Source organism: Rhinolophus hipposideros (genome assembly GCF_964194185.1).
Source record: "Rhinolophus hipposideros genome assembly, chromosome: 24".
Classification (NCBI taxonomy): Eukaryota; Metazoa; Chordata; class Mammalia; order Chiroptera; family Rhinolophidae; genus Rhinolophus; species Rhinolophus hipposideros.
The window spans coordinates 24,413,675-24,438,651 of record NC_138070.1 but is presented as its reverse complement, the minus strand read 5'-3'; the positions used below and the strand labels follow the sequence as shown (position 1 = coordinate 24,438,651).

The window sequence follows — 24,977 nt, the reverse complement described above, 5'->3', positions numbered from 1 at the left end:
AACTCAACCCTAACCAAATCAGTTCCTGCTGTTGTCTCTCCTTTTTCTGTTCTACCTTGCCCTCGATGGAGACCTGATCCTGATGTCAGTGAAGAATATCCTGATGGACATCCAGAGGAAATACCTCTCTCCCTTTCCTACCTATCAAAATTGATGTTGACTGCTTCAAATTTCCTTTCTAAAAAAGAATAAACACAAAATATCAATTGTTCAGTTAAGAAATACAACTAATAACACTTCAGGCTATAGCGAGAATTCTAGCGTTAACTGAGGTCAGAGTATAACTAGACATTTTATGGAATAAAACAAAACACTACACTCTATTCCACGTGAGCCCACCCAAAACCCTAAGTAATTTACTTCCTGTTGATCCCTTTCTTCTTCCTTTTGGTCTAAATGATCTCTGGTGGAGGGCTGGCCTGGGAACCTGGGTAAAAGATACTGACGGACACTTGTAGGCCACTCCTTTTTCCATCTTTCAGATGTCAAAGTAGATGCTAGCTGCCAGATATAGTTTTCCTAATGAAGATTAAAAAAAAAAAAAAGAATTGTCCAGACAGGGGCAATATGCTGCTGATAAACTTTAACACTTAATGAGAAGCCTGGAGTTTTTAGAAATCAATCAGGAAACTATTTTTTCCAACTATGAATCACCAAATCAGTCCTTACAAATCCCACTCCAAACCTTAAGTAGCTTATTTTTTCTTGTTGTATCTCCTTTCCACTCTCTTTTACCTGATATCTGGGTAGAGAATCCTGATCTTGACATTTGAGTAGAATATTCTGGTCCCTGGGTAGAAAATCCTGGTCTTCAGGTAGAAAATCTTGGTCCTGACATTTGGGTAGAATATTCTGGTCTTTGGGTAGAGAAGCCTGATTTGGGGGTAGAAAATCCTGGACTTCCGACATAATACTCCCATCTTCTAGTTCAGTACTCATAGCTTCCAGTATAATACCCTGAGTTTCTGTCTTAACAACCAGGACTTCAGGCTCAATGGCCTGAGCTTTGGGCTCAATAGCTTGGCCTTCCAGCTCAGGAGCCTGGGTATCCGGCTCAGTACTCTGGGCTTCCAGCTCAATACTTTGGACTCCTGTCAAATCAGCCTGGGTTTCCAGCAGATCACCTTGGGCTTCTGGAAGACAATCTTGTGTTTCTGGCAGAACATCCCGAAGGCCCTGATGATGTAACTGCTTCGGCTCTTCCTCTTCCATCACAGCAAATAATGGACTTTTGAATTGTACTTTCTAAAAGTGAACATAAAAATCAAATATAGAATGCCAGGTAGCAGTAACACTCTAGGTTTTCCACGAGATTCCTAAAACAATCTTAAAAGAATATGGTAGCCAAACAAATTATTAGAATAAAATGTGAAATTATACTCTTTGCTCAACTTACCCAAATCTACAATCCAAACCAGTACAAATGGCATCCCTCATCTAAATCATAATTAGTTTAATTTCAATTATGCTATTTCCTTTCACTCTGCTTTACCCGAGCTCTGCTGAAAGGTATGTCCTTCTCTTCAGAAAGATTGTGCTGGTCCCACCAAAACAAATTTTCTCTCCCTTTCTTGTCTGGCATAATAGATGAAGATTCCTCAGAGTCAGGTTCCTAAAGAATACACAAACAAATGGGGGATAAAAGACAAATTTATCTATTACAGGTAGAAATAATGTGATTGCAATAAAATCCTAGGCTTCAGCACACTACTAATATAATTTTAGTAGGTCAGCATAGTCAAATATTATAAAAAACAGAACATTACAAAAGAAGTATAAGGCCGTACACTGAAACTATAAAACATTCTTGAAAGAAATTAAAGAAGATCTAAATAAATAGAAAGACATCCCATGTTCATGTATCTCAGAAGACAATATTGTAAACACAGCAATAAACCCTTACATTAACAGTCAACTGATTTTCAGCAAGGGTGTCAGGACAATTAAATGGAGAAATAATAGTTTTATCAAGAAATGGTATTGGTACAAGTGAATATCCACAAGCAAAAGAATTAAGTTAGAACACTTCCTCACACCATTTATAAAAATTAACTCATAGACCTAAATGGATCATAGACCCAAATGTAATAGCTAAAACTATAAATTAGAAGAACATATAGGAGGAAATCTTAATGACCTCAGATTAAGCAGTGGTTTATTAGATACTACACCAAAAGCACAAGCAACAAAAGAGAAAAATAGAAAAACTGGATTGCACCAAAATTAAAAATTTTCTGCTACAAATGATACCATTAAGAAAGTGAAGTCACAACTGACTGAATGGGAGGAAATATTTGCAAATCATATATCTGACGAGGGAGAATTCATAAAGAACTCTTACAACTTGATAATAAAAAGACAACCCAATTTTCAAATGGGCACCGCATTTGAATAGACAGTTTCTCCACAGGAAACATAGAAATGATCAATAAAGCACATGAAAAAAGATACTCAAGATCATGAGTCATTAGGAAACACAAACCAAAAGTACAGTGAAATACCACCTCACACCCACTAGGATGGCTGTAATCAAAAAGATGAACAGTAACAAGGTCTACTGCAGAGGATGTGAAGACACTGAAATCCTCATATACTGCTGATGGAAAACAGCTTGGCAGTTCCATAAAATATTAAATACGAACTTATCACATGACCCAGAAATTCCCCTACTAGAGAAATGAATGTCTACACAAGAACATGTACACAACTGCTCAGAGCACCATTATTCATAAAAGCCAGTAAGTGGAAACCCAAATGTCCATCAACTGATGAATGGATACACCAAATGTGATACAGCCATACAATGGAATATCACCCAGCAATAAAAATAAAGCACTGACACATGCTACAACATGGATAAACCTTGAAAAATAAGCCAGTCACAAAAGACCAAATCTTATGATTCCATTTACATGAAATACCTAGAATAAGCAAATCTACAGAGACAGAAAGTAGATCAGTAATTGCTTAGGCCTGTGGGTAGAGACAGAGAGGGGAATTGGGAGTGACAGCCAATGGATACAGGGTTTCTTTTAAGGGGGAAGAAAATGTTCTAAATTAGATCATGGCGACAGTTGCACAACCCTAGAATACACTAAAAACCACTGAATTGTACACTTTTAATGGGTAAGTTGTGTGGTATGTGAATCCTATCTCAATAAAACTGTTAAAAAAATACAAGATATGTATCATCTAACTGTTAAACTCATCCTTTATTAGCTGTGGACAGCTGTAACAAGCCATTATTTTCCCCCTGCTACTCTTTACATTTCCCTACCTGATTTTCCACAAATTCCTGGTAATATACAGTATTTAAAAGACCTTGATAGAACTTAAAGGGTAATTCTCCTCTTATTTCTATATTTATCCTGATGAATGTTAGTTTCCTATAAAGTGCTTTCTGGGGGAAAAAAATCAATAAAAATATAAATGGTCCAGAGAAAGTAATATGCTCATGACACTAAGTTGAGTTTTTGTGAAAGATCTGGAGTAGTCTTAGCAGGCTATGGTAGTCTAATACAGAATAAAGGAAAACAAATAGTTCCATTTCAAATGTACGAACAAGTCACTCACACATCAAACATATGGAGTGAAATAGGCTGGGAGGAGATATATTAACTTCATAAATGACAATTTGCCCCTATTCTAGCTAGTAACAACTTTAAAAGGCTTAAGATTTTTGTCTTGACGACCTGACAACAGGCAAGCAAGTATATCTTCCAAAAATAAGACCTAGCCAGACAATCATCTCTAATGCACCTTTTGGAGCAAACATTAATAATAAAACCCAGTCTTGTATTATCTTATATAAGACCCGGTCTTATAGTAAAATAAGACCCGATATTATATTATATTATGATATATTATATTATATTATTATATTAGTCCCAGTCTTATAGTAAAATAAGACCAGGTCTTATATTAATTTTTGCTCCAAAAGGCACATTAGAGCTGACTGTCCAGCTAGATTTTAATTTTGGGAAACACAGTTGTATCTCCAGATCTGGAAAAACAATAACCAGACAGCTTCTGATGTCAGTAAAAATAAGTCTAACAAGGAAATGAAACCAGAGTTCAACTGGGTTATAGATTGTTCTCCTTCCTTATTGGAAGATTCCCACTTCCTTCAACCAAGGAGGCAGAAAACTGCTCAGATTTGAGGGAAAGACTACACACTTGATCTGATCTAAGTGATAAGAAAAAGTTCACTAATTTCTTAGATCCTTCTCAATTTTATGGAGATTTGTTTCCGATGTTATACCTGAAAAATACACATGCATTCTTCAGAACAAGCAGAAAGTCTGAATTCATTATCACACCATAGTCATAAAATAATGTATTACACTTAAATGGCACCTTTGACATATAAAACTGGTTTATACAAGGATGTTATCTTACACTTAATCCTCCTCCCTTCTACTAGATAATTGTTTTAGTTAGACCTATGAACAGCACTTTTTCTGGAAAAACAATTGAAAGGTCTGAAATGTTCCACACAAATACAAAATATCAATCTCTAGGATCTGATAACCCTTTTGCTTCTGGTTTCTTAGAATGTGTCCAATCGCCTCATTCTAACAGTACCCTGGAGTCAGTCTAATAGCCCAAATTATAATATGGCCAAATCCAAGGTAGGTATAAAAATTATCAAGATACCAAGCCATTGAGGAGAATTTAGGTACAAAAGAAACTCTACCTTGAGTCACAACAAGACAATGCTAGAAAAAGGTAATCATACTGAATGCATCTAAGATGGAATGCCATATACAAACACACACCCATGCCCACTTGTATTTTTATATTTAACTATAAACTTCTTAGTTATCATTGAAGAGAGAGACATTATAGTTTAGTATTCTACCAACTACAAACATACCAGACAAATATTTTAAACAACGTTATTTTACAAGTATAGTCTTAAGTATCCTTTTAAGTCTAATTCCACATTTGGATTCCCATTTTTGATTGCTGTGTTGAGATACTTCAGGAAAAAATACAAAAATATATGTATAATCTAGGAAAATGGCAAAGAATATTAATCAGGAAGTGAAACTGAGAAAGAACTAAATAAGAACCAGAGTTGATGATGGCAAAAAAAACACAGAGTAAAAAAGATTAATGGTTCATTTTTCTAGACGCCTATCAAAACTTGAAATTAATCCCAAAATTAAGTAAATACAGGAAAAGTACATGAGTTTAGCATCCAAATCGCTGAACACTGAAATAAGTAGGCACCAAAACAATGTTATTTTACAAGTATAGCCTTAAGTATACTTTTAAGTCTAATTCCACATTTGGATTCCCATTTTTCAATCTTAAGAATTTTTAATTTTTAAAAATTAATCAAAAGAATTTCTTTCTTTTAAAAAAAAATAGTGGTATTGAGTTTTTCCTAATTACAAAGCAAAATACATACATTATGGAAAAATTTTAAAGTAAAGAAAGCCAACAGAAGACAATATTATAAAAATTGTAATAACACTACCCAAAAATAGTATTCTTTCCAGGCTTTTATCTATGCACGTAGCATTCTCTCCCCATCTCTTTATGTTGCTTTATTGTTTTCATAGCACTTATCATTTGAAATTATATTCTGTATCTGTTTGCTTATTTATTATATGCTTCCCCACTAGGACAGACGCTCCTTGAGGGATCTTTGGGTATATTTTCACCACTGTAAGCCCTGGTCCTAGACCAATGCCTGGCAATTATAGATGTTCCATAAACATTTGTTGAATTCATTTTTTTAATTGAGATTATAGTGTATATAATTTTGTACACTCTTTTTTCCACTGAACTTTATATCACAGACACTTACCCTTGTCTTCAGATATTCTTTGAAACAATATTTTTTAGAATGGCTATATATGGTTATATTATAATTTTTTATCCATTCCCTACTATTGAATATTTAAGGTTATTTCCAATTATTTTCTAGTTCTAAATAATGCTGAGATATAAATAAATCTTTACCTGTATTTTTTATCTCTATTTTAAAAAATATTGTATTTGAAATTAATTTACCTCTTGGGTGGGAAAGCTTTTCCTTGTACGATCTGGAAACACTGATGTATTTTTTTTACTCACAATTTTAAAGGATGCCAGCCGATGACGTGCTTGTTTCATGGTTTGACTAAGCTGCCAAGGAAAGGGGAGGAAAAAGCAAAAAACACAGGCTAAAATTTTATGGGTTTCTTTTCATTTTTTTTTTTCATTTTTAAGTGTATAAAACAATGTAACAGTTAGACATTTACACCCCTCCCAAAGTGATAACTCACCCCAATCTCCTACCCCTCTGACGTCGAATATAGTTTGTTACAAATTCATAGACCATATTCCCTATGTTGTATTCCACATCTTGTGACCATACACACACACACACACACACACACACACACACACACACAGAGGGTGCCAAAAAAATGTATACACATTTCTAAAAAGGAAAAAGCTGTACTAAAATCATGCTGATGGTAACCACTTTGAGCATCTCTTGTAATTGCAGAAGTCAAACATGACTTGTATTCATCTTTTGTTATTGGTATATGTTGAGTATTACAATTTTAATACAGTTTTTCCTTTCTTAAAATGTGTGTACATTTTTTGGCACCCTCTGTATATATTTAATTATAGTTGACATTCAATATTATTCAACTTCAGCTTCAGGGGTACAGCGCATTGGTCAGGCACCTACACAGTCTATGAAGTGACCCCCTGTAAGCCCAGTGCCCACATGGCATGCTGCATAATCTTTACAACATTATTGATTATAATCCCCAAACTGTATTTCATATCCCCATGACTATATTGTGACCACTAATTTGTACTTTATAATCCCTTAACCTTCTCCCCCATCCCCACCCCCCTCCCATCTAGCAACCACCTGTTGTTGTTTTTTCCCCTATATCTCTGAGTCTTGTTTGTTCGTTTATTCTCTTCTTTAGATTCCACATATAAGTGAGCAGGCTAGTCTTAATACCAAATTTACTAAAGTCTTCCAACAGGAAAATAGGCCTCTATTATTAAAAAATGCCAGACCTAAGACAAGAGGATTATTTGCAAAGGAGACTGACTGTGATCTACTGATAATGTTTTTACACCATTATTTTTATTATTCTAAGAGACTGCATTTCATAACTTAATTTTAAGTGCTATTACTCAAATTGTTTTTAATAATGTATGCTTTTATATTAAGTATGTACACAAAAATATCAGAACTAAAAGTTTTAATTAATACACTTAGAAATTATTGAGCAGACACATTCCTTACCTTCTATCCATCTTCTCAATAAGGAATTATTTCTCCAACTGGTCCTTGTCTACCTAGTTACTTTTTATCACACTTGCTAGAAGACTATGCCTAATCCTCCTAAAATCCTTTTTCCTGTTTACATGAACCCTTTTTTCACCCCTACATTTAAAGCCTATGGCTATTTAAAGTGTTTTCTCAAATCTCCCTTCTTCAAGGAAGTCTTCCTCAGTTAACTTAGACACAAACACAAGCATTTAAACAGAACCAATGTTTCAAGTACTCTAACAGCTGATAATGAGTATTAAGAGGTTGACTTTGTGTTCATTCCTTATCTCTATTTTGATTTCTTTTTCAGAGAAACACAGCCTACTTTATATTTCACAAATCTGTACAGAATGTTCCTTTAATAAAAACACAGGTATGAACAAAGTACCATTTTTTTAGGCTGAACATTACATCGTATGGAAGAAAAGCATATTCCTACACTACTCAGTGAAATTATGGCAAAGCCAAGACCAGTTCTAACCCATCCAGTGAAAGTTTAACGATATCGATTCTCCCTTGAAGGGAAATCATGACTATGATTTACTGATATAAATAATAAATACTTTATGATTTTCACTAATAGTGAGCTAGGGATAAAAATACTCTCACTACCAGCCCAGTTTCCTTACAGCATGTCAACTCTTGTTTTGCCCTTGCTTCTAGAAGGTGTATACCTCTAGCCAGAGAAACCAGCTTGAAATATTACTCTTTATTCTACTAAGAGGAAGATTTCTAAATTTGATTAGCACAGAGTGGCGAGAGGGGTCAAGATAGAGTTAGTTACTCACAATGCAAAAAGAGATATGTGCAGTTGAGGTTATGAAAAAAGACCGAGCCATGAATATGCCTCCTACTCATTGCCAAGTATGATACATATTACTGCCCTGCACAATATAACAGATTTAAATTAGGGAACATAAGCATCATTTCCCATCAAGCCCAAACCTCTATTATTAGAGTCACAGATTGATTAGTCCTATAAGCAGGATATTTCAACTGGTCCAGCAATTGGACGATACATTATATCCATTCTTCTCTCTCATTACCAAACCCTTCACCAAACCTCACCCAAAGGCGCTTTGAATGGCCTGCCATGAGGACTCTAGTGGGCTGAATAATGGCACCCAAAGATATCCAGTCCCAGTCCCTGAAACTTTTAAATATTTTTTATCAGGAAAAAGGGACTTTGTAGATGTGATTAAGTTAAGGAGCACGAGATGAGATGAGGATAATCCTGGATTATCCAGATAGGCCCTAAATGCCATCACAAATATCTAAGAGGTAGAGGAACATTTGACACACAGAAGAGGGGACGGTGATGTGAAGACAGAGGTAGAGGTTCATTGGTGTGTCCACAGCACAGGAATGCCCGCAAACATCAAAAGTTTGACGAGTCAAGGAAGAAATTTCCCCCTAGAATCTGTGGAAAGAGCACAGCCCTGCTGACATGTTGATTTTGGCTCAGTGAAACTGATTGTGCACTTCTGGCCTTCAGAACTGTGAGAATAAATTTCTGTCATTTGAAGCCACCAAGTTTTAGGTAACTTCTTACAGAAGCCACAGGAAACTAACAATACAAGGACCAAAATTAATGTTAATAAGCGTTAAACAAAAACATGGAAAATAGGGGGATGTTACAAATCAAATTATGTAAAATGAATAGGTATGTAAGTACACGTTTCTTTTACTGCAAGATAATGGTGATCACTACATATATCTGTGAGTGTTGTATGGGTGTATATACACATATATTTACACAAGTAAGTTTAAACATACATATGTGTGTGTACATGTTATATGTGTGTGACTACTCAAAACTAAAATTTGACCAAAGTCTTTTGTACATTGAAAGCTTAGGCACAGTTTTCATTCTTTTGTGGCCACTGTTATTAACAAAGACTGGCACTGAATCTCTAACCAAGACTTAAAAACTCCCTGATAGAAATGAGTTATTCATAATTATGTAGAAAACCTAGCAAACGTAACTATCAATAAGCAAAAGGATTTCTGACTGACAAAATAAAAATTTACTATATAAACAAATTTGGAGACAAATCTTAAAATTGAAAGCAAACAATGATCACACATTAAAACAAAATATGAAACTTCAAATATAAAGGATAAAATTTGACAAATATACAGATATCTACTATGGCGCTGTTCCCATTCATGGCTCATATTTTCTTCAGTTCTTTTTAATTTATTCATGTAATTTTTTTAGACAATTAGGGATTAGAAAGAAAGAACTTATATGTAACTGTATAAATGAAACAATGTAGTATATATGCAGGTCATGGGAAGAGTATAGATGAGATCTAACATTTATAGAATTTTACTTACTCCATTGCCATGCAAGTTAATACCAATTTTAAATGTATGTTAATGACATAAAAATCTATCCAAAGTCAAATTCTATTCTACCAAGCTATAGGGTGGCCAGTAACCTAGATCTCATGCAAAAAGGCAGGCTGGGCCAATAAAGATTCCTTATCTTACACAATGAACTAGGAAGTGGTCAGAGAAAAGTCAGGGATAGGAACTGGACTTAAAAGGTCCTAAGCTGGAGAAAAGAGGCTAAAGAAGCTTCAAGTATCCCCAAGTTTCGGAGCTGTGATGATGAGAATACCAGTTGGTAGTAGAAAAATCAGTGAAGAAGAGAGAAGCAGGGCAACCAACTCTTCCAGTTTGCCAGGAACTGTCCCAGGTTTAGCACTGAAAGTCTCATGTCCTGGGCAACCCCTCAATCTCAGGCAAACGGGGAAAGCTGGTCACCCTATGAGAACAAGTGAATCAGTCAAGTTAATGATCAAATACTAGTGTGAAGATCAAAGATCCCATGCTGCTGGGATCCCTGGAGCTACCGCAGATCCAGAAAAACTCTCCATCTGCTGACTCCTTAAGGAAATTAGGATACAACTATGTATGAGTTTGTGACTCTGCCTTTATTACCCCACGTCTATTCTTAAAATACGCCTGCTCCTTGCTTGGGTTAGCCTGAATTCTTGCAGCCAAAAGAGCCTAACTGAAACACTGGTTTTTTTCCAGGAGAGATTATAGAAAACTTAGCAGGTTATTTCACATCACTTAACTACCAAAATTAATTGTTATTTCCCAGTTTGAAAAACCTGGAAATATTGCATTCATATAAAGAGAGAATAAAAATAAAAAACAAGATAATACAAGATTCGGTGAGAAACAAATAAAAAGTTGGGATATACGGCAGAAAGAAATAGTGGTGATCTTTATAGTCCATAGATAAATAAAAAGTTATCATATGGTAAGAATGAAACAATGCTCAGTTGTTCTTCAATTCTCCACCAAAATGAAGATATCAAAGGATACCACAGGAACTCAATCCTTAGAGATAAATATCAGTACTAACAAAAAGCAGAGGGCTGGGCTAGTTCTATTTTATGCGAACACTTGAAATTTCTTCCAGTCCTTTGATTCTGGTTCCTAACTTTACGTGCTCAATCTTATCTGATCTTAGAACAAGTAGGCATTAGAAATGTAGAAACCCAAAAGGAGAAAAATGATAGCTATAATCAAATACTTGAAGGGTTTTAGAGATCACCATGGTATTTTTATTCTCTATTGTTTGTAAGTACAAAACGAGGCCCAATGGATAAAAGTTATAGGGAGGGAGATTTTCACTCAATATATTGAATAAATACTTGTTATAATTTCAAGTCTTCTAAAAATGAAATAAATAGTCTAAAAAGTAGTGAGTTGCTTAACAGTGGCAGTGTTCTAGCAGAAACGTTATAAAAAGAATTCCTTAGAGAAAGGGTAGGCTAGATAACGTCTTTTCTAACATTTAACTTAAAATATAAATAAATTCAAAGACACTGGAAACTTCACACATATGTAGAAGTAGACAGAATACAATAATGAACACCCACATACATATAGACCAGCTTGAATATATCAACTCCTAGCCAGTCTTGCTTTATCCATAACCCCCTACCTCATCCTTAAATTATTTGGAAGTATAGCCCAGATCATTTCATCCTTAAATATTGCATCTTAAATATTTCAATATGTCTGGTGAACTTTTAAAACCCTTCCAAACCCAAGATTCTATGTTTCTATCACACCAAGACAGAAGAAAATTGAAAAGTCCACTAACATTCAGAAAGTGAACTATGTTCACCATGTACTCAACCAGTTCTAGGTAAACCAAGGGAATGAGGGCTTGAACAGTCTCATTGTCTAGTTCTTAGTGACATCTAGTGGATAAAAACTGCAACACAAATGGTAAGATCACAAAGCCATCTATTGTCATGGTATTGTGTGGGCAAAAGTTTATAGGCTTAAAGTATTATAGTTTAAGTCACTGAACATTCTTCAATAGTTCCTCTTCTTTTAAGAAAAAAACAGGGTATAAAAACTTTTTAAATTTTTGTAACATTTAAGGCTTTTCATAACCTGATTTCCTCCTATGTACCTATCTAACTTCATTTTCTGTTATTCTCCTTTATAAACTAAGAGTTGGAAAGGTCCCATCACTAATTCCCAAACTTACCTAGCCCATTCCATATCCTAGACTTTTAAATGTTCCTCCTATCTCAAAATGCTCTTGAATCTACCAATTCAATTCTGCTTACCAATTCAAAATATACAACTTGGCCGGCCCAGTGGCTCAGGCAGTTAGAGCTCCATGCTCCTAACTCCAAAGACTGCCGGTTCGATTCCCACATGGGCCAGTGGGCTCTCAACCACAAGGTTGCCAGTTCAATTCTTCGACTCCCGCAAGGGATGGTGGGCTGTGCCCCCTGCAACTAACAATGGCAACTGGACCTGGAGCTGAGCTGCGCCCTCCACAACTAAGGCTGAAAGGACAACAACTTAACTTGGAAAAAAGTCCTGGAAGTACACACTGTTCCCCAATAAAGTCCTGTTCCCCTTCCCCAATAAAAAAAAAATATATATATATATATATATACAACTCAATTCCATCTCTCCCAGGAATTCTTTCCCAACTGTTTCCTCGGAATTTAAAATTTTTTGAACTCGCACAGCACAACTTTATCACCAAATACAGCAAATATCTCTAGATTAATCTCTGCTAGATTGCAGTTCTATTTGCTTTGTATCTGTCCTGGTAAATATAAACCCATGGGGCCGCATTTCACATTTCATTAGTAGCCCTACAATGTTTAACAAACACAGTATATTCAAATGTCTGTGCACCGGTGTGTTCTATTTATGTATTATGCAGATGAAGTAAAATCCTCAATACCATGGGATTTATAGCTACAAACGCCATGAAGGTAAGGGCTGCATCCATTTCAGTCAATGTCCTATCCCTTGTGCTTTATGCGGTGCCTGCTTCATTAAACATTTGCTCAACAAATTGTTCATTATCAAGAAAACAGATATGATTTTAAAAATAATGACTCCAAAGCAAACAATAACAAGATTAAGTCATAGTCTGGGACAAAGAAAAATAGTTTATAAGTTTTTCAATATAACGTGCTTGTAAAGCTTTCCCTATTTACATTATTATGCTATTGCACCATCAGATTTGCTTCACACTTATGACCAAGCATGTTAGCAGTTACACAACTTTTATTTTCACATAATCATCATTTCCCACATTTTTCTCTCCTCTCGCTATCCCTAGGAATACATTTTGAAGTGGTAAGATAAAGAATCATTCCCAAAGCAGAGCTGAAGAATGGTATCAATTGGACAAAAGCTCAGGCACACTCAGGGATGGTTGCCTGGATGGCATCAAGTGATTCGAGCAGATGAATCTACTCATGGTGGTTAATTTTTAAATATCAGGTATACAAAATGAATCATTAAATAAAAGTTTACATTTTTAAAAATCTCTGAATATGTTAACTGAGATTTTACCATATTACTTGACCTATAGATCTATTTATTGTGCTAATCAGATAAAACGACAGAAAAAAATAGCAAATGAAATGCCCCAGTATGTATTAAACCTTTTTGTACAAGAGGTTTGGAGTCACTTTTGTTCATATGCTACAAAATTGAGAGTAACTTACCTATAACACAATTCCAGTATAATTGGGAAAATCTATGTTCTTTGACCCAAAGCTCTTTCTAGTAAGTTTTTTTGTTGTTGTTTTTAACTTTTACTTATTTTAAGTGTGCTTTTCCAGGACCCATCAGCTCCAAGTCAAGTAGTTGTTTCAACCTAGTTGTGGAGGGCGCAGCTCACAGTGGCCCATGTGGGGATCGAACCAGCGACCTTGTTAAGAGCACCGCACTCTAACCAAATGAGCTAACCGGCCACCCCTCTAGTAAGTTTTGAACTCTAATACGTTGGCACCTTACTTTAGATGACTCTAAAGTGTCTTACCAAAAATAAATACAAATTTAAAATATATGTTTATAAATAAACATCATCTTACTATTCCCCACTTTACAAAGGTAAGAAAACAAGGTGATAAGAAAAGTAAAGTTGGATGTGATACCTCCTAATCTCTACTTCATATCCGAGGTATGTCACACATTTAAAAAGTTCACAGACATAAAATAAAATGAATATGTACTTACAGCCTGGGCTTGTTGTTGGAATGATTGATTCTGATTCTCTCTATCTTCAATTCCATCCCCAAGCATCTGGGAAGGCAGTGACCTAGCACTTCCAATAGCAGCATTCAAATTGTTTGGAAAAACACTTGTTCTTTTGGGTATTAAATGTGCTGGATCTGAAGATTGCATGGCTATAGAGCCTTCTTTTTCTGCCTTCACAAAAGAAAAAAGAGTAAGATGATTCTAGTGAAATTCCACTCCAATCACACAATACCTATAAGCAGCCCAAAAAATATAAAATTGGCGTTGGGGGGTAGTAGGGGAAAGCTTTAGCTGGCAAAAAAACCAACATTTACCAGGCACCTACTATGTGCTAATAATTTACCTTATCTCATCTAATTCTCACAATAATCGTATGAGACAAGTATCATATCCTCATTTTATAGGTGAAAAAACTGTCCAGAAAAGGGAAGTAATTAGCCCAAGGTTACATAGCTAGTAAAATAGAAACAGCCAGGTTAGCATCATGGCTGAGTGAGAAGACCCCTTTGTATCTCCCACTAAATTTACAAGTCAAACATCTATAATCCAACAAAGATTCCTCTGCTCAATACACAAACACCTGAGAGATCCAGGCATCAGTACATCTGAAGGTGGGAGTATTAGAACACGTAGGGGAGGTAGGACAAAGGGAAGGACAGGGGTCTGGGGGAGGGCTCAATACAGGAAAGATGGTACCTGCCTGCCCGCTATACAGAAGGACCCCACACAGGGAAAATGGCAACTGTCCACCAGCCCTCGCCTCAAAGCCACACATATCAGTCTCCCCCTCACCCCTGTCCCTATGCCTCCAACGCCCCAACTCGCTGTCCCTCCGCTGGAGCAAAGGCACAAATACTTGGATTGGCTGCCCTGAGATAAAGGAGATATGACATTTTGAAAATTAGTATGGATTTTTCAGGGGAAATGGGATTCACTGAGATTACTGAAGTACTGCGAGTAACTCCACTTCCAGAAAAAAGGGACATCCTTTACAGCTTCCATCAATCAAGATCAATGGGATGAAATGAAAAAAAGAAATATACCTCTTACCAACCCAGTACATGAGAATTATCAGGGATAATCTCATTAGATAGTCAATAGACTTTTCTTTAACTGTATCTGAAGTTTTTAGGAGACCTAAATTTTTAGAAGGTTAGAAGCTATAATGTCTTTAAATACTATTTAAGCCATTCTACACACATGGTGTTAAAAATTGTGAGTTTTCAATAACAGTAAAGGAAATGAGTTCTCTCTAAAAAAAAGGAAAAAGGGAAGGACAGGGAACGGGTTCACAGACACAGTTCCATAGCCGCAGTAGCCCCAGCTAACGTAGTAATGGTAGAGTTGAGTGCAGCCCCACAATATGGCGGGTGGAAGTTAAGAGCGACAGAAGCAGTGCCAGTGCCCAAGAATCTGGCTCCCTATACTCCCCAGACCCCCACTGCAGTGAAACCCAGAAGCAGCAGCAGAAATGTGTTTAACAGCACAGCAGTGCCAGTGAACATTAGGAATAAAGAGGCAGCACTGGGGCTCAAGAATCCAGCTCCCTCTTACCTGTCACAACCCTCTCCACCCCACGGTAATGGTGCCCCAAGACCAAGACAACTGAGAAACAGCAGGGTCACCCACCAACCCACACAGATAAAACAAAAACTTGCACTACAGCACCATCTACTTGGAAACAAAAGAAACACCTCCAATTAGCAACCACTGAACTGTTAAAATCAAAACAGCAAACAAAAAAAGTCCACTATCTTAAATGCAAAGGCAGAGAAAGAACCCATCAAGTATCATTAATAACCAAGGCAAGAAGGTAGCACAGAAAGAGAATGAAAAGTCTCTAATCTCAAAGACATGAAAGACTGTGATTTAAATGACAGAGAATGCAAGATTGCAGTTATAAAAAAACTCAATGAGATATAAGAGAACTCAGAAAGGTAATTCAATGAGCCCAGGAATAAAATTAACAAAAGGAATACTTTACCAAAGAGATTGAAACTATAAAAAAAAGAACCAAACAGAAATTCTGGAGCTGAAGAACTCAATAAATGAGATGAAGAATGCATTAGAAAGCACTGGAAATAGAGCAGACCAGATGGAAGAGAGAATCAGCAAGCTTTAAGATAGAAGTCTAGAAATGATTTAGGTAGAAGAAGAGAACTAAGAGTTTAAAAAAAAATAAATGAAAGAACTCTATGAGAACTATCTGACACCATTAGAAAGAGCAACAAGGGGTATTCCAGGAGAAGAGAGGGAGAAGAGAACAGAAAGCCTATTCAAAGAAATAATTGATGAGAACTTCTCAAACCTAGGGAAGGAATTAGACATTCAAGTACAAGAAGTTAACAGAACACTTAATTATTTCAATGCAAAAAGACCTTCTCTAAGACACATCATATTAAAACTGTCAAAAGTTAACAATAAAAAAAGAATTGTCAAGGCAGCCAAGAAAAAAAAAAAAAGACAGTAACCTACAAAGGAAAGCCCATCAGATTTCTCAGTAGAAACCTTAAAGGCCAGGTGAGAGTGGAATGATATATTAAAAATACTGAAAGAGATAAACCACCAGCCAAGAATAATATATCTAGCAAAGTTATCTTTTAGATATGAAGAAGAAATATAGGCTTTCCCAGACAAACAAAACTGAGGGAATTTGTCACTTTGAGACCTAGATTACAGATTAAAAGGAGCTCTTCCAGCTGAAACAAAAAAGACAAAAGTATTCAACATTTTGAGACAGACAGAAGCAAGAAATTCCAACGCTATTTCAGGAAAGGTATTAAACAATTATAGCATAAAGATAAAAGGGGAGGAAGCATTAAAAATAACTATAGCTACTGCAATTTGGTAATGAACACACAACATAAAAAAATAATTTGTGGGCCAGCCCAGTGGCTCAGGTGGTTGGAGCTCCATGCTCCTAAACCTGAAGGCTGCCAGTTTAATTCCCACATGGGCCAGTGGGCTGTCAACCACAAGGCTGCCAGTTCAATTCCTCGACTCCCCCAAGGGATGGTGGGCTCTGCCCCCTGCAACTAAGACTGAACATGGCGCCTTGAGCTGAGCTGCTGCTGAGCTCCCAGATGGCTCAGTTGGTTGGAGCACATCCTCTCAACCACAAAGTTGCCGGTTCGACTCCCACAAGGGATGGTGGGCTGTGCCCCCTGCAACTAATAACGGCAACTGGACCTGGAGCTGAGCTGGCCCTCCACAACTAAGATTCAAAGGACAACAACTTGACTTGGAAAAAGTCCTGGAAGTACACACTGTTCCCCAATAAAGTCCTGTTCCCCTTCCCCAATAAATAAAGTAAAGTAAAGTAAAAGTAAAGTAAAATAAAATAAATGGCTATATAAGTCCTCATATATCAATTATCACCCTAAATGGATTGAACTCACCAATCAAAAGTAAATGGATTGAACCCACCAATCAAAAGGCACAGAGTAGCTGGATGGATTAAAAACCAAGAAATGACTACACACTTGCATAAGGAGCAAAGACAAACATAGGCTCAAAGTGAAAGGATAAAAGATGATACTCCAAGCAAATCGTATACAGAGAAGAACAGGTATAGTCGTACTCACATCAGACAAAATAGATTTCAAGACAAAAAAGGTAATAAGAGACAAAGGTGGACATTTTTTAATGATAAAGCAAAATATCTATCAAGAAGACATACATTTATTAATATATATGCATCCAACCTAGAAGCACCAAAATATATAAAGCAATTACCAATACACCAAAAGGGAGAAACTGACAACAATACAATTATAGTATGGAATCTAAATACCCCATTGAGCAATACATAGATCATCCAAACATAAAAGTCAATGAGGAAAGACCCCAAATAGCCAAAGCAATCCTGAGGAAAAAATAACAAAGCTGGAGGTATCATTCACCCCAACTTCAAACTATATTACAAAGCTATAGTAAGCAAAACAACATGTACAAAAAAACAGACACAGACCAATGGAACAGAATTGAGAATCCCAAAATAAACTCACACATACACAGGCAACTAATTTATGACAAAGGAGCCAAGAATACACCATGTAGAAAGGAGAGTCTCTTCAACAGATGGTGTTGGGAAAACTGAACAGCCGTATGCAAAAGAATGAAATTAGACCACTGTCTTATACCATACACAAAAATTAACTCAAAATTGATTAAAGACTTGAATGTAAGACCTGAAAGAATAAAATACATAGAAGAAAACATAGTCACTAAGCTTCTGGACATTGGTCTCAGAGGTGTTTTTTGTGAATTTGGTTCACACCTGTTAGATTGGCTATTATTAAAAAGACAAGAAATAACAAGTGTTAGAGAGGACGTGGAGAAAAGGGAACCCTAATATACTGTTGGTGGGAATGTAAATTGGTGCAGCCACTATGGAAAACAGTATGGAGGTTCCTTAAAAAATTAAGACTAGAATTAGCGTATGACCCAGAAATTCCTCTTCTGGGTATTTACCTGAAAAATATGAAAACACTAATTTATAAATTTATAAATTTATCCATTTATGTGGATATATCCCTATGATTACTGCAGCATTATTTACAACAGCCAAGACATGGAAACAACCTAAGTGTCCATCAGTGGATGAATGGATAAAGAAGATGTGGCAGATATAAACAATGGAATACTACTTAGCCATTAAAAATAAATAAATATTGCCATTTTCAGAAACATGGATGAATCTTGAGGGTAGTATGGTAAGTGAAATAAGTCAGATGGAAAAAGACAAAAACCATATGATTTCACTCATGTGTGGAATGTCAAGCAAAAAAGTTTAACAAATGGACTAACAAAACAAACTCATAAATAACAGACAACAGAATGGTGGTTACCAAGAGGGGAAGGGCAAAATGAGTAGAGGGTCAAATATATGGTAACAGAAGGAAACTAGGTTTTGGGTGGTGAGCATGCAATAGAGAATATAGGTAATGAATTACAATGTACACCAGAAATTTATATATTATTAACCAATGTTACCTCAATAAATTTAATTTTTAAAAATAGCATAAGCCCAGACTGGTGCAGCCGCTATGGAAGGCAGTGTGGAGGTTCCTCAAAAAATTACAAATAGAATTACCATATGACCCAGCAATCCCTCTCCTGGGTATCTACCCAAAGAATCTGAAATCATTTATACATAAAGACACGTGTGCTCCAATGTTCATTGCAGCTTTGTTTACGGTTGCCAAGACATGGAAACAACCAAAATGTCCTTCGATAGATGAATGGATAAAGAAGTTGTGGTATATATACACAATGGAATACTATTCAGCGTTAAGGAAAGATGATATAGGAACATTTCTGACAACATGGATGGATCTTGAGAATATAATGCTAAGCGAAATAAATCAGACAGAAAAAGCAGAGAACCCTATGATTTCACTGATATGTGGTATATAAACCAAAAACAAGACAAACAAATGAGAAACAAGAACTCATAGACACAGACATAGTTTAGTGGTTACCAGAGGGTTAGGGGGGTGGGGGGAGGGAGATAAGGGTAAGGGGGATCAAATATATGGTGATGGAAGGAGAACTGACTCTGGGTGGTGAACACACAATAGGATTTATTGATGATGTAATACGGAATTGTACACCTGAAATTATGTAATTTCATTAACAATTGTCACCCCAATAAATAAATTAAAAAAAAAAATAGCATAAGCCTGAATTCAAACCCTAATCTGAATCCCAAATTCTGACATTGCATTTAACTAGTGAAAGCAAAAAAATTAGTCAGAACAACACAGGAATAAAACATGGTTTCTCGATATACAAATCTACTGCCCTCACCAGCAAAACAAATTATACAAAGCATGGAATCCAAAGAAAGTGATACCATTACAGCCTAATAGTTTATCTTATAAAACAGACACTTTCTATTCACTCCTCACTTAGTCTCACTTTGAACTTACTGCTTCGTAAGACTTTTGGAGTTGTTGCTTTTTTCTCAGCCTAATTTGTTGATTTACTCGATGTTTGACTTGTCTCTGAAAATGCTTCAAAGCTTCTTGTTTTTTTCTCAGCTGTTCCTTTAGTTCTTCTTCAATCATATATGCTGAAGTCTTTAAAGATGAAAGATAGAAAATGAATTTAAATGTCAGCAGTTTTGCCCAGTAGGGCTCAAATAATCCCCCTAGTTCAGTTCTATAATCCAAAATTCCCAGTAGAGTAAGGAAATCACAGGAGTTCAGAAATGATAATCTAGCACATAGCTAGTGAGTATCAAGAACTTAAAGCAAATCACAAACTAAAAATTGGAATTTGTGAGTACTCAACTCAAATCTTAATTTGTCATTGAACTGAGAACAGATGGCATCTTCATTAATTTTTAATGAACCAATTCAAATCTATCTTATGTTGCACATTTTCTAAAATGGGTTAAACAACCCAAATACACCAGATTGTTCACCACTCATCAAATATGTCCTATTCTAAAATGCCTTCATACTCAGAATTATGCATCATTTTTAACTCAGTGGGCCTTTCCTGTTATCTCCATCTAGTAAAGGCCTACTCAGTCTTCAAGACCATCTAAAACCCACCTCCTAGTTAGTACCCTTCACAATCCTTTCCTCCTCTGAGCTCTCTTATGCTATGGTACCTCAGATTAACATTAACTAAGTACAGTATTCCCTGATTCCTCCATTAGATTATGCACTAATGTATTCAATTCTCCTTTGTTTCCTCTATAGTATATAACACAGAGCCTTGAATATAACAGTACTCAATATTTATGTAATGTTCTATTTCAAAACATATTCTAAACAACTTGCAACATTTTATCCCATTTGAGTCCCTGATCAGTATTCACAGCGTTGTACCATTCTTCTTGAAATACCATCATCTTAACACTTAATCATGCACTACCCAAACTCTTAAAATCCTTTCTGGAAATAGGCAGAGGAGGAATAAATGAATGAATATGTACATACATATATGCAAACATAAATAAGTGAATATACAACATTGCATTGCTATTTAACATTTACTTTAAACATATCTCATTTCTTCTCTGAGATCAGGACAACTAAGTAGATGTACCTCATACTTTTACCTTGTGTTCAGCACCCTATCTGTACAATCAGTAGACCTTCACACATTTTGCGCATTCCATAAATATTTACCGAATGCCCATGTTTATTAGGCCCTAAGGTAAAGGTGGAGATGTGATGGTAAGTTTTTCCCCTGTGTTCTAGGAGCTCACACTCCATCAGAAAAACTAGATATGTAAACAACTTACCATGAATATAATGTGGTAAGCGCCACAATAAAATTCGAACAAATAGCTAATTGGAACAGGTTGGTGAAAGACTACAAAAAAAATCTTTCAAAATTGTCCTCGAGTTTATTAGTATGTCTGAGTGTTATCATGGAAACAGGCACCCATGTAAACTTTGCAAAATTTTTCTTTCAGCTGCAATGTTCCTCCCTATCATCTATTCTTACAGCATAAACATTCTTCAAGCACCAACACAAGGTATGTTTCCTCATTCATTCATTCAACAACTATGCTGAAGACCTACTGTACACCAAGACAGGAATGACCAGGACATCAAGATCTGCCACGGAATTTATAGTTAAGCTTTCTCAGAATCCCAATCAGAATTCATCTCTTCTTCCTTTATTCTCTTACTCCATTGTGCCTCAATCTCCATTACCCAACTTACCAAAAACTTTACGCACTCCATTAACGTTACATGAAATGTGGCCAACTGTCCCCCTGACTACGCCGTGGAATGTCTGGAAGGTACAGACAGTGCCTATGTCTTGTGCATAGCGAGCAATCAAGCATTTGTGAAGTAAACTGAAACATATACATATGTACATACGTAAGTTTTGGCAAATACCTATGTGTTTGTTCCAAAATCCTCAATGAGAGAATATATCTACTTAGGACAGAACGGAAACTGCAGCTCCAGGCTGTTCTCTTTTATCTAAGCACCAGAGAAGGCTAATTTTACAAAAAGATGGGGTAGGATCCCCACCATTTGGGTTCAATCGGACACTCACATACGCTGGTATTTCCGCACCACGCGGTGAGGCAGGTTCCACCCAGGCCCCGACGGGCACTACAGCCTGGTTCCTCTCGGCCAGCACTGCCAGCACGTCCTGGCTCTTCAGGGGGTTTAATGCCAGGGGCAACCTGGTGGTATTTCGAGACTGCTTGATGGGGGCCATGCTTCCTGGCACCTGTGACTCCTGGTTAGGAGAAAGGGAAAGCTTAAAAATCTTCCAACGACCGCGTTAAAAGCTTGACCTCCTCACACGTGAGCCACGGCGCCCTGAGAAGGAGAGAAGGCTTGGGGGCGCCAGGAGCCTTCCAGGGCGCGGAAGAACGAGGATTCTGGAGGAAAGGGACAGAACGAGGAAAGAACGGAAGAGAAGTGGGAAGAAACAGAGAGAAGAAAAGGCTTAACGACTGCCTTCTGGAAGGGATGGGAAGGGAGAGACAGAAGGATGTGATGGACAGTACGAGGACTGCACCCAGTGGGGACACAGCCAGGTGGGACGGGAGGGCTGACGGCAGCAGCCAGGGGCTGGGAGGCGGGGGTGGGAACCTGGGTCTGAGGCAGTCCAAATACTCAGTATCCCATCATGGGGGACGCGCTGAACGAGGAGGGTGTCCTGGGGCAGAGCCTGTTTGAGGCCTCGTGGTCCCACTGCTGAGATAGCACTGATCCGGTATCCGCCGGCAGCTCGCTAGACTCAAACCACTCGGGATACTAAGGCAACCGCCTCCTGCAAACCGCCACTTTTGGGTGGGACGCCCCGCCCCTACCCGCCCCTCCCCTCCGTCTCCCGGTATTCGCCCCTTCCGGGCGGCCAGCACCTTCTGAGAGCGGGGAACGCGTGAGGGGCGGGTTTAGGACCCCGGAATGCGTCACTTCCGCTTCCTGTCCGGCTGAGGGGGCGGGCCTTGTGAAGGCGCGAGGAACCGGGCGGAAACCGGTGGGTGCGAAGGACCGCTGGGTAATATTGCGACCTAGGCAGGGCGGGCTGAGGGGCCGGCTGACGTGCAACCACAGCCCCAGCCCTGAAACCGTACCAGATCCTCCGGGAAAAGATCAACGCCAGCCTGGATTGCTGACTGCGAGGCAGGATTCCCAACTGAGGGGAGCACGGGAAAAGGAAGGAAGAGTGGGGGGCCCAGCAGGGCTTCCTAGAGCAATAATAAATCATACTGATCGTGTGCACACCTCATTACGTTTACAGGGCTATTCCATACATATTCCTACATTTGAGTGGTCTCCCTCCCTGCTGTAAGTTCTGTTGTAATCCTGGGCATTGCATTGTCCCTGTGAATTATCCAGTCATTCGTTCATTTAACTTCTAATTGAGACATCTTTACATCCCAGCACTGCTCTAGGCACCGGAAGTACGAACAGTGAACCAAACAGACAAATACACCTTGCCCATGGAATTCCCAGTATAACAAGGAATAACCAAATAAACACAGGAATAAGTAAATAAACGTCTGGTGTTGATGAGTACTGTAGAGTAAAAGCAGAAAAAGAGGATGGAGAGTGTGTTGGAGGGAGGGGACATACAATTTTAGATAGGAGGACCACAGAAGGCTTCCCTGAGGTCCTTTCCAGCAGACTCCAAGGCAGTTTCACGAGGTATGGAACACGCTACTGTCATCTTCAAGGGAGAGTTTTACAGAGTGTTCCAAGCAGCGGGAACAGTGAGTACAGTCACTCCAAAGTGGGTGCAGCCTGGCAAGAAGACTGCCATGTGAGGTTCATGATTACGAATTTTAAAGTGAGACCAGTAGGCATGGTTTAGTGTTTTTTTTCTTTAGTTGCATAGTTACAGGCATGAAGTAAGTGGAGTATTTAACTTTAACCAAGGTTGAGGTTTTGCCAAAATATTACTATCAAGCAAGAAAGGGGCAAGAGAGTTGAAGATTAATGCAAGGGAATCATTAAATAACTGACCGAGGAATTTGAGATAGGTAATGTGGGAAGGGAGGGCAAATAGGTGGTAAGGAACACTGTAAAGTTAAAGCTGGTAGGATCAAGAGATTGTAGGTTCCAGTGGGGTCGGGGGGTGGGGGAAGGTTGAAGGTTTGTTAGAACAGGATACTAGAAAGAATGCACCGAAAAGATAAGAGGTGGTGATCCAAGAGTGGGATGCTTGAAACTGAGAGTATGGAGGCGTTGCAAATATTGGTACTGTCCAAGTCTACAGTTCAACCAAAGGAGGGAGTGCTGAGGCAAGTTAAAGAACGAGATCGCTGGAGAAGAAAAGGGCATAGAAATGAAGGATCAGAGCATTGGATGGATTATTCCTGAGGTTCTGAAATCAACAAAATATATGAGAAGAATAGTGTTGGTAGGAGCCAGGAACAGAAATCTTCAAGGAATTTCAGGAAAAGTTCTGGAGGTTGGTAGATGAGTATAACTTGGAAAGCAGTGAGTTGTATAGTTGTCGTGCGGGGTGTCCGGCGGGGCGGCCTGCGGGGTCTCAGCTCCCGCTCCCCACATAAGAACACAGGACATGGTGAGGACAAAAAGGAACCCCCACGGAGCCATAGGTAGGGGAGTCATACCACTATGGTCTCACTGGAGGCTGGGTTTACACGACGTGCGACCTGCTGTCCGCTTTGCTGCCAACCGACCAACTCTCCTCGACTCTCCTTACTCTCCTTCAGTCTCCTCCTTCACTCTCCTCAGCTCCCCTCCGTAGCCGCAGCAGTTATATCAGTGGCCAATGGCTTAATGGCTACAGCTGATGGCCAACCAGCCACAGCTGACGGCCATCCACCATCCGAGCCAGCACCTCTCCACATGAGGCCGAGAGCCTGGAAACTGCTTTCTGGGGCTCTGTCCCCACAATAGTCTAACAACATTAGATTCCAAGTGAGGGGTGAAGCTCAGTAAAAGGAGGGAGAATGGTTTATAAATAGCACTGAGTAACCAAATAGCCAGAAGGAAACCCATCCACCTCCACCCAGAGTGGTAAGGAACACAAAACTGCCTCCACTTGAGAGGACCAGAGGGAAATTGATTTGTATACTTACACACACACACACACACACACACACACACACACACCAACACTGGGACGAACTGTTATTAGGTAGCTCCTTGCTCTGTCTAACCTT

At 38.0% G+C, this 24,977-nt stretch overlaps 1 protein-coding gene across 5 annotated transcripts in view; it reads right to left on the bottom strand.

The window, feature by feature from the left end:
• CCDC15 (coiled-coil domain containing 15) overlaps positions 1 to 22,747 on the bottom strand; it is a 65,419-nt gene extending 42,672 nt beyond the window's left edge. For 2 of the 5 annotated variants that reach the window (XM_081037097.1, XM_081037098.1), the window contains exons 1-7: positions 22,429 to 22,711; positions 21,881 to 22,069; positions 19,783 to 19,932; positions 13,829 to 14,020; positions 6,025 to 6,138; positions 1,493 to 1,612; positions 736 to 1,245 (exon numbers count right to left, since the gene is read on the bottom strand). In XM_081037097.1, coding sequence (XP_080893223.1) covers positions 736 to 1,245; positions 1,493 to 1,612; positions 6,025 to 6,138; positions 13,829 to 14,020; positions 19,783 to 19,932; positions 21,881 to 22,048 — 1,254 coding nt within the window. In that variant the 5' untranslated portion in view covers positions 22,049 to 22,069; positions 22,429 to 22,711. Of the gene's footprint in view, positions 1 to 735; positions 1,246 to 1,492; positions 1,613 to 6,024; positions 6,139 to 13,828; positions 14,021 to 19,782; positions 19,933 to 21,880; positions 22,070 to 22,428 lie in introns of all 5 variants that reach the window. The other 3 variants (XM_081037099.1, XM_081037100.1, XM_081037101.1) reach the window with 3 other exon arrangements.
• Between the last annotated feature and the right edge of the window lie 2,230 nt (positions 22,748 to 24,977).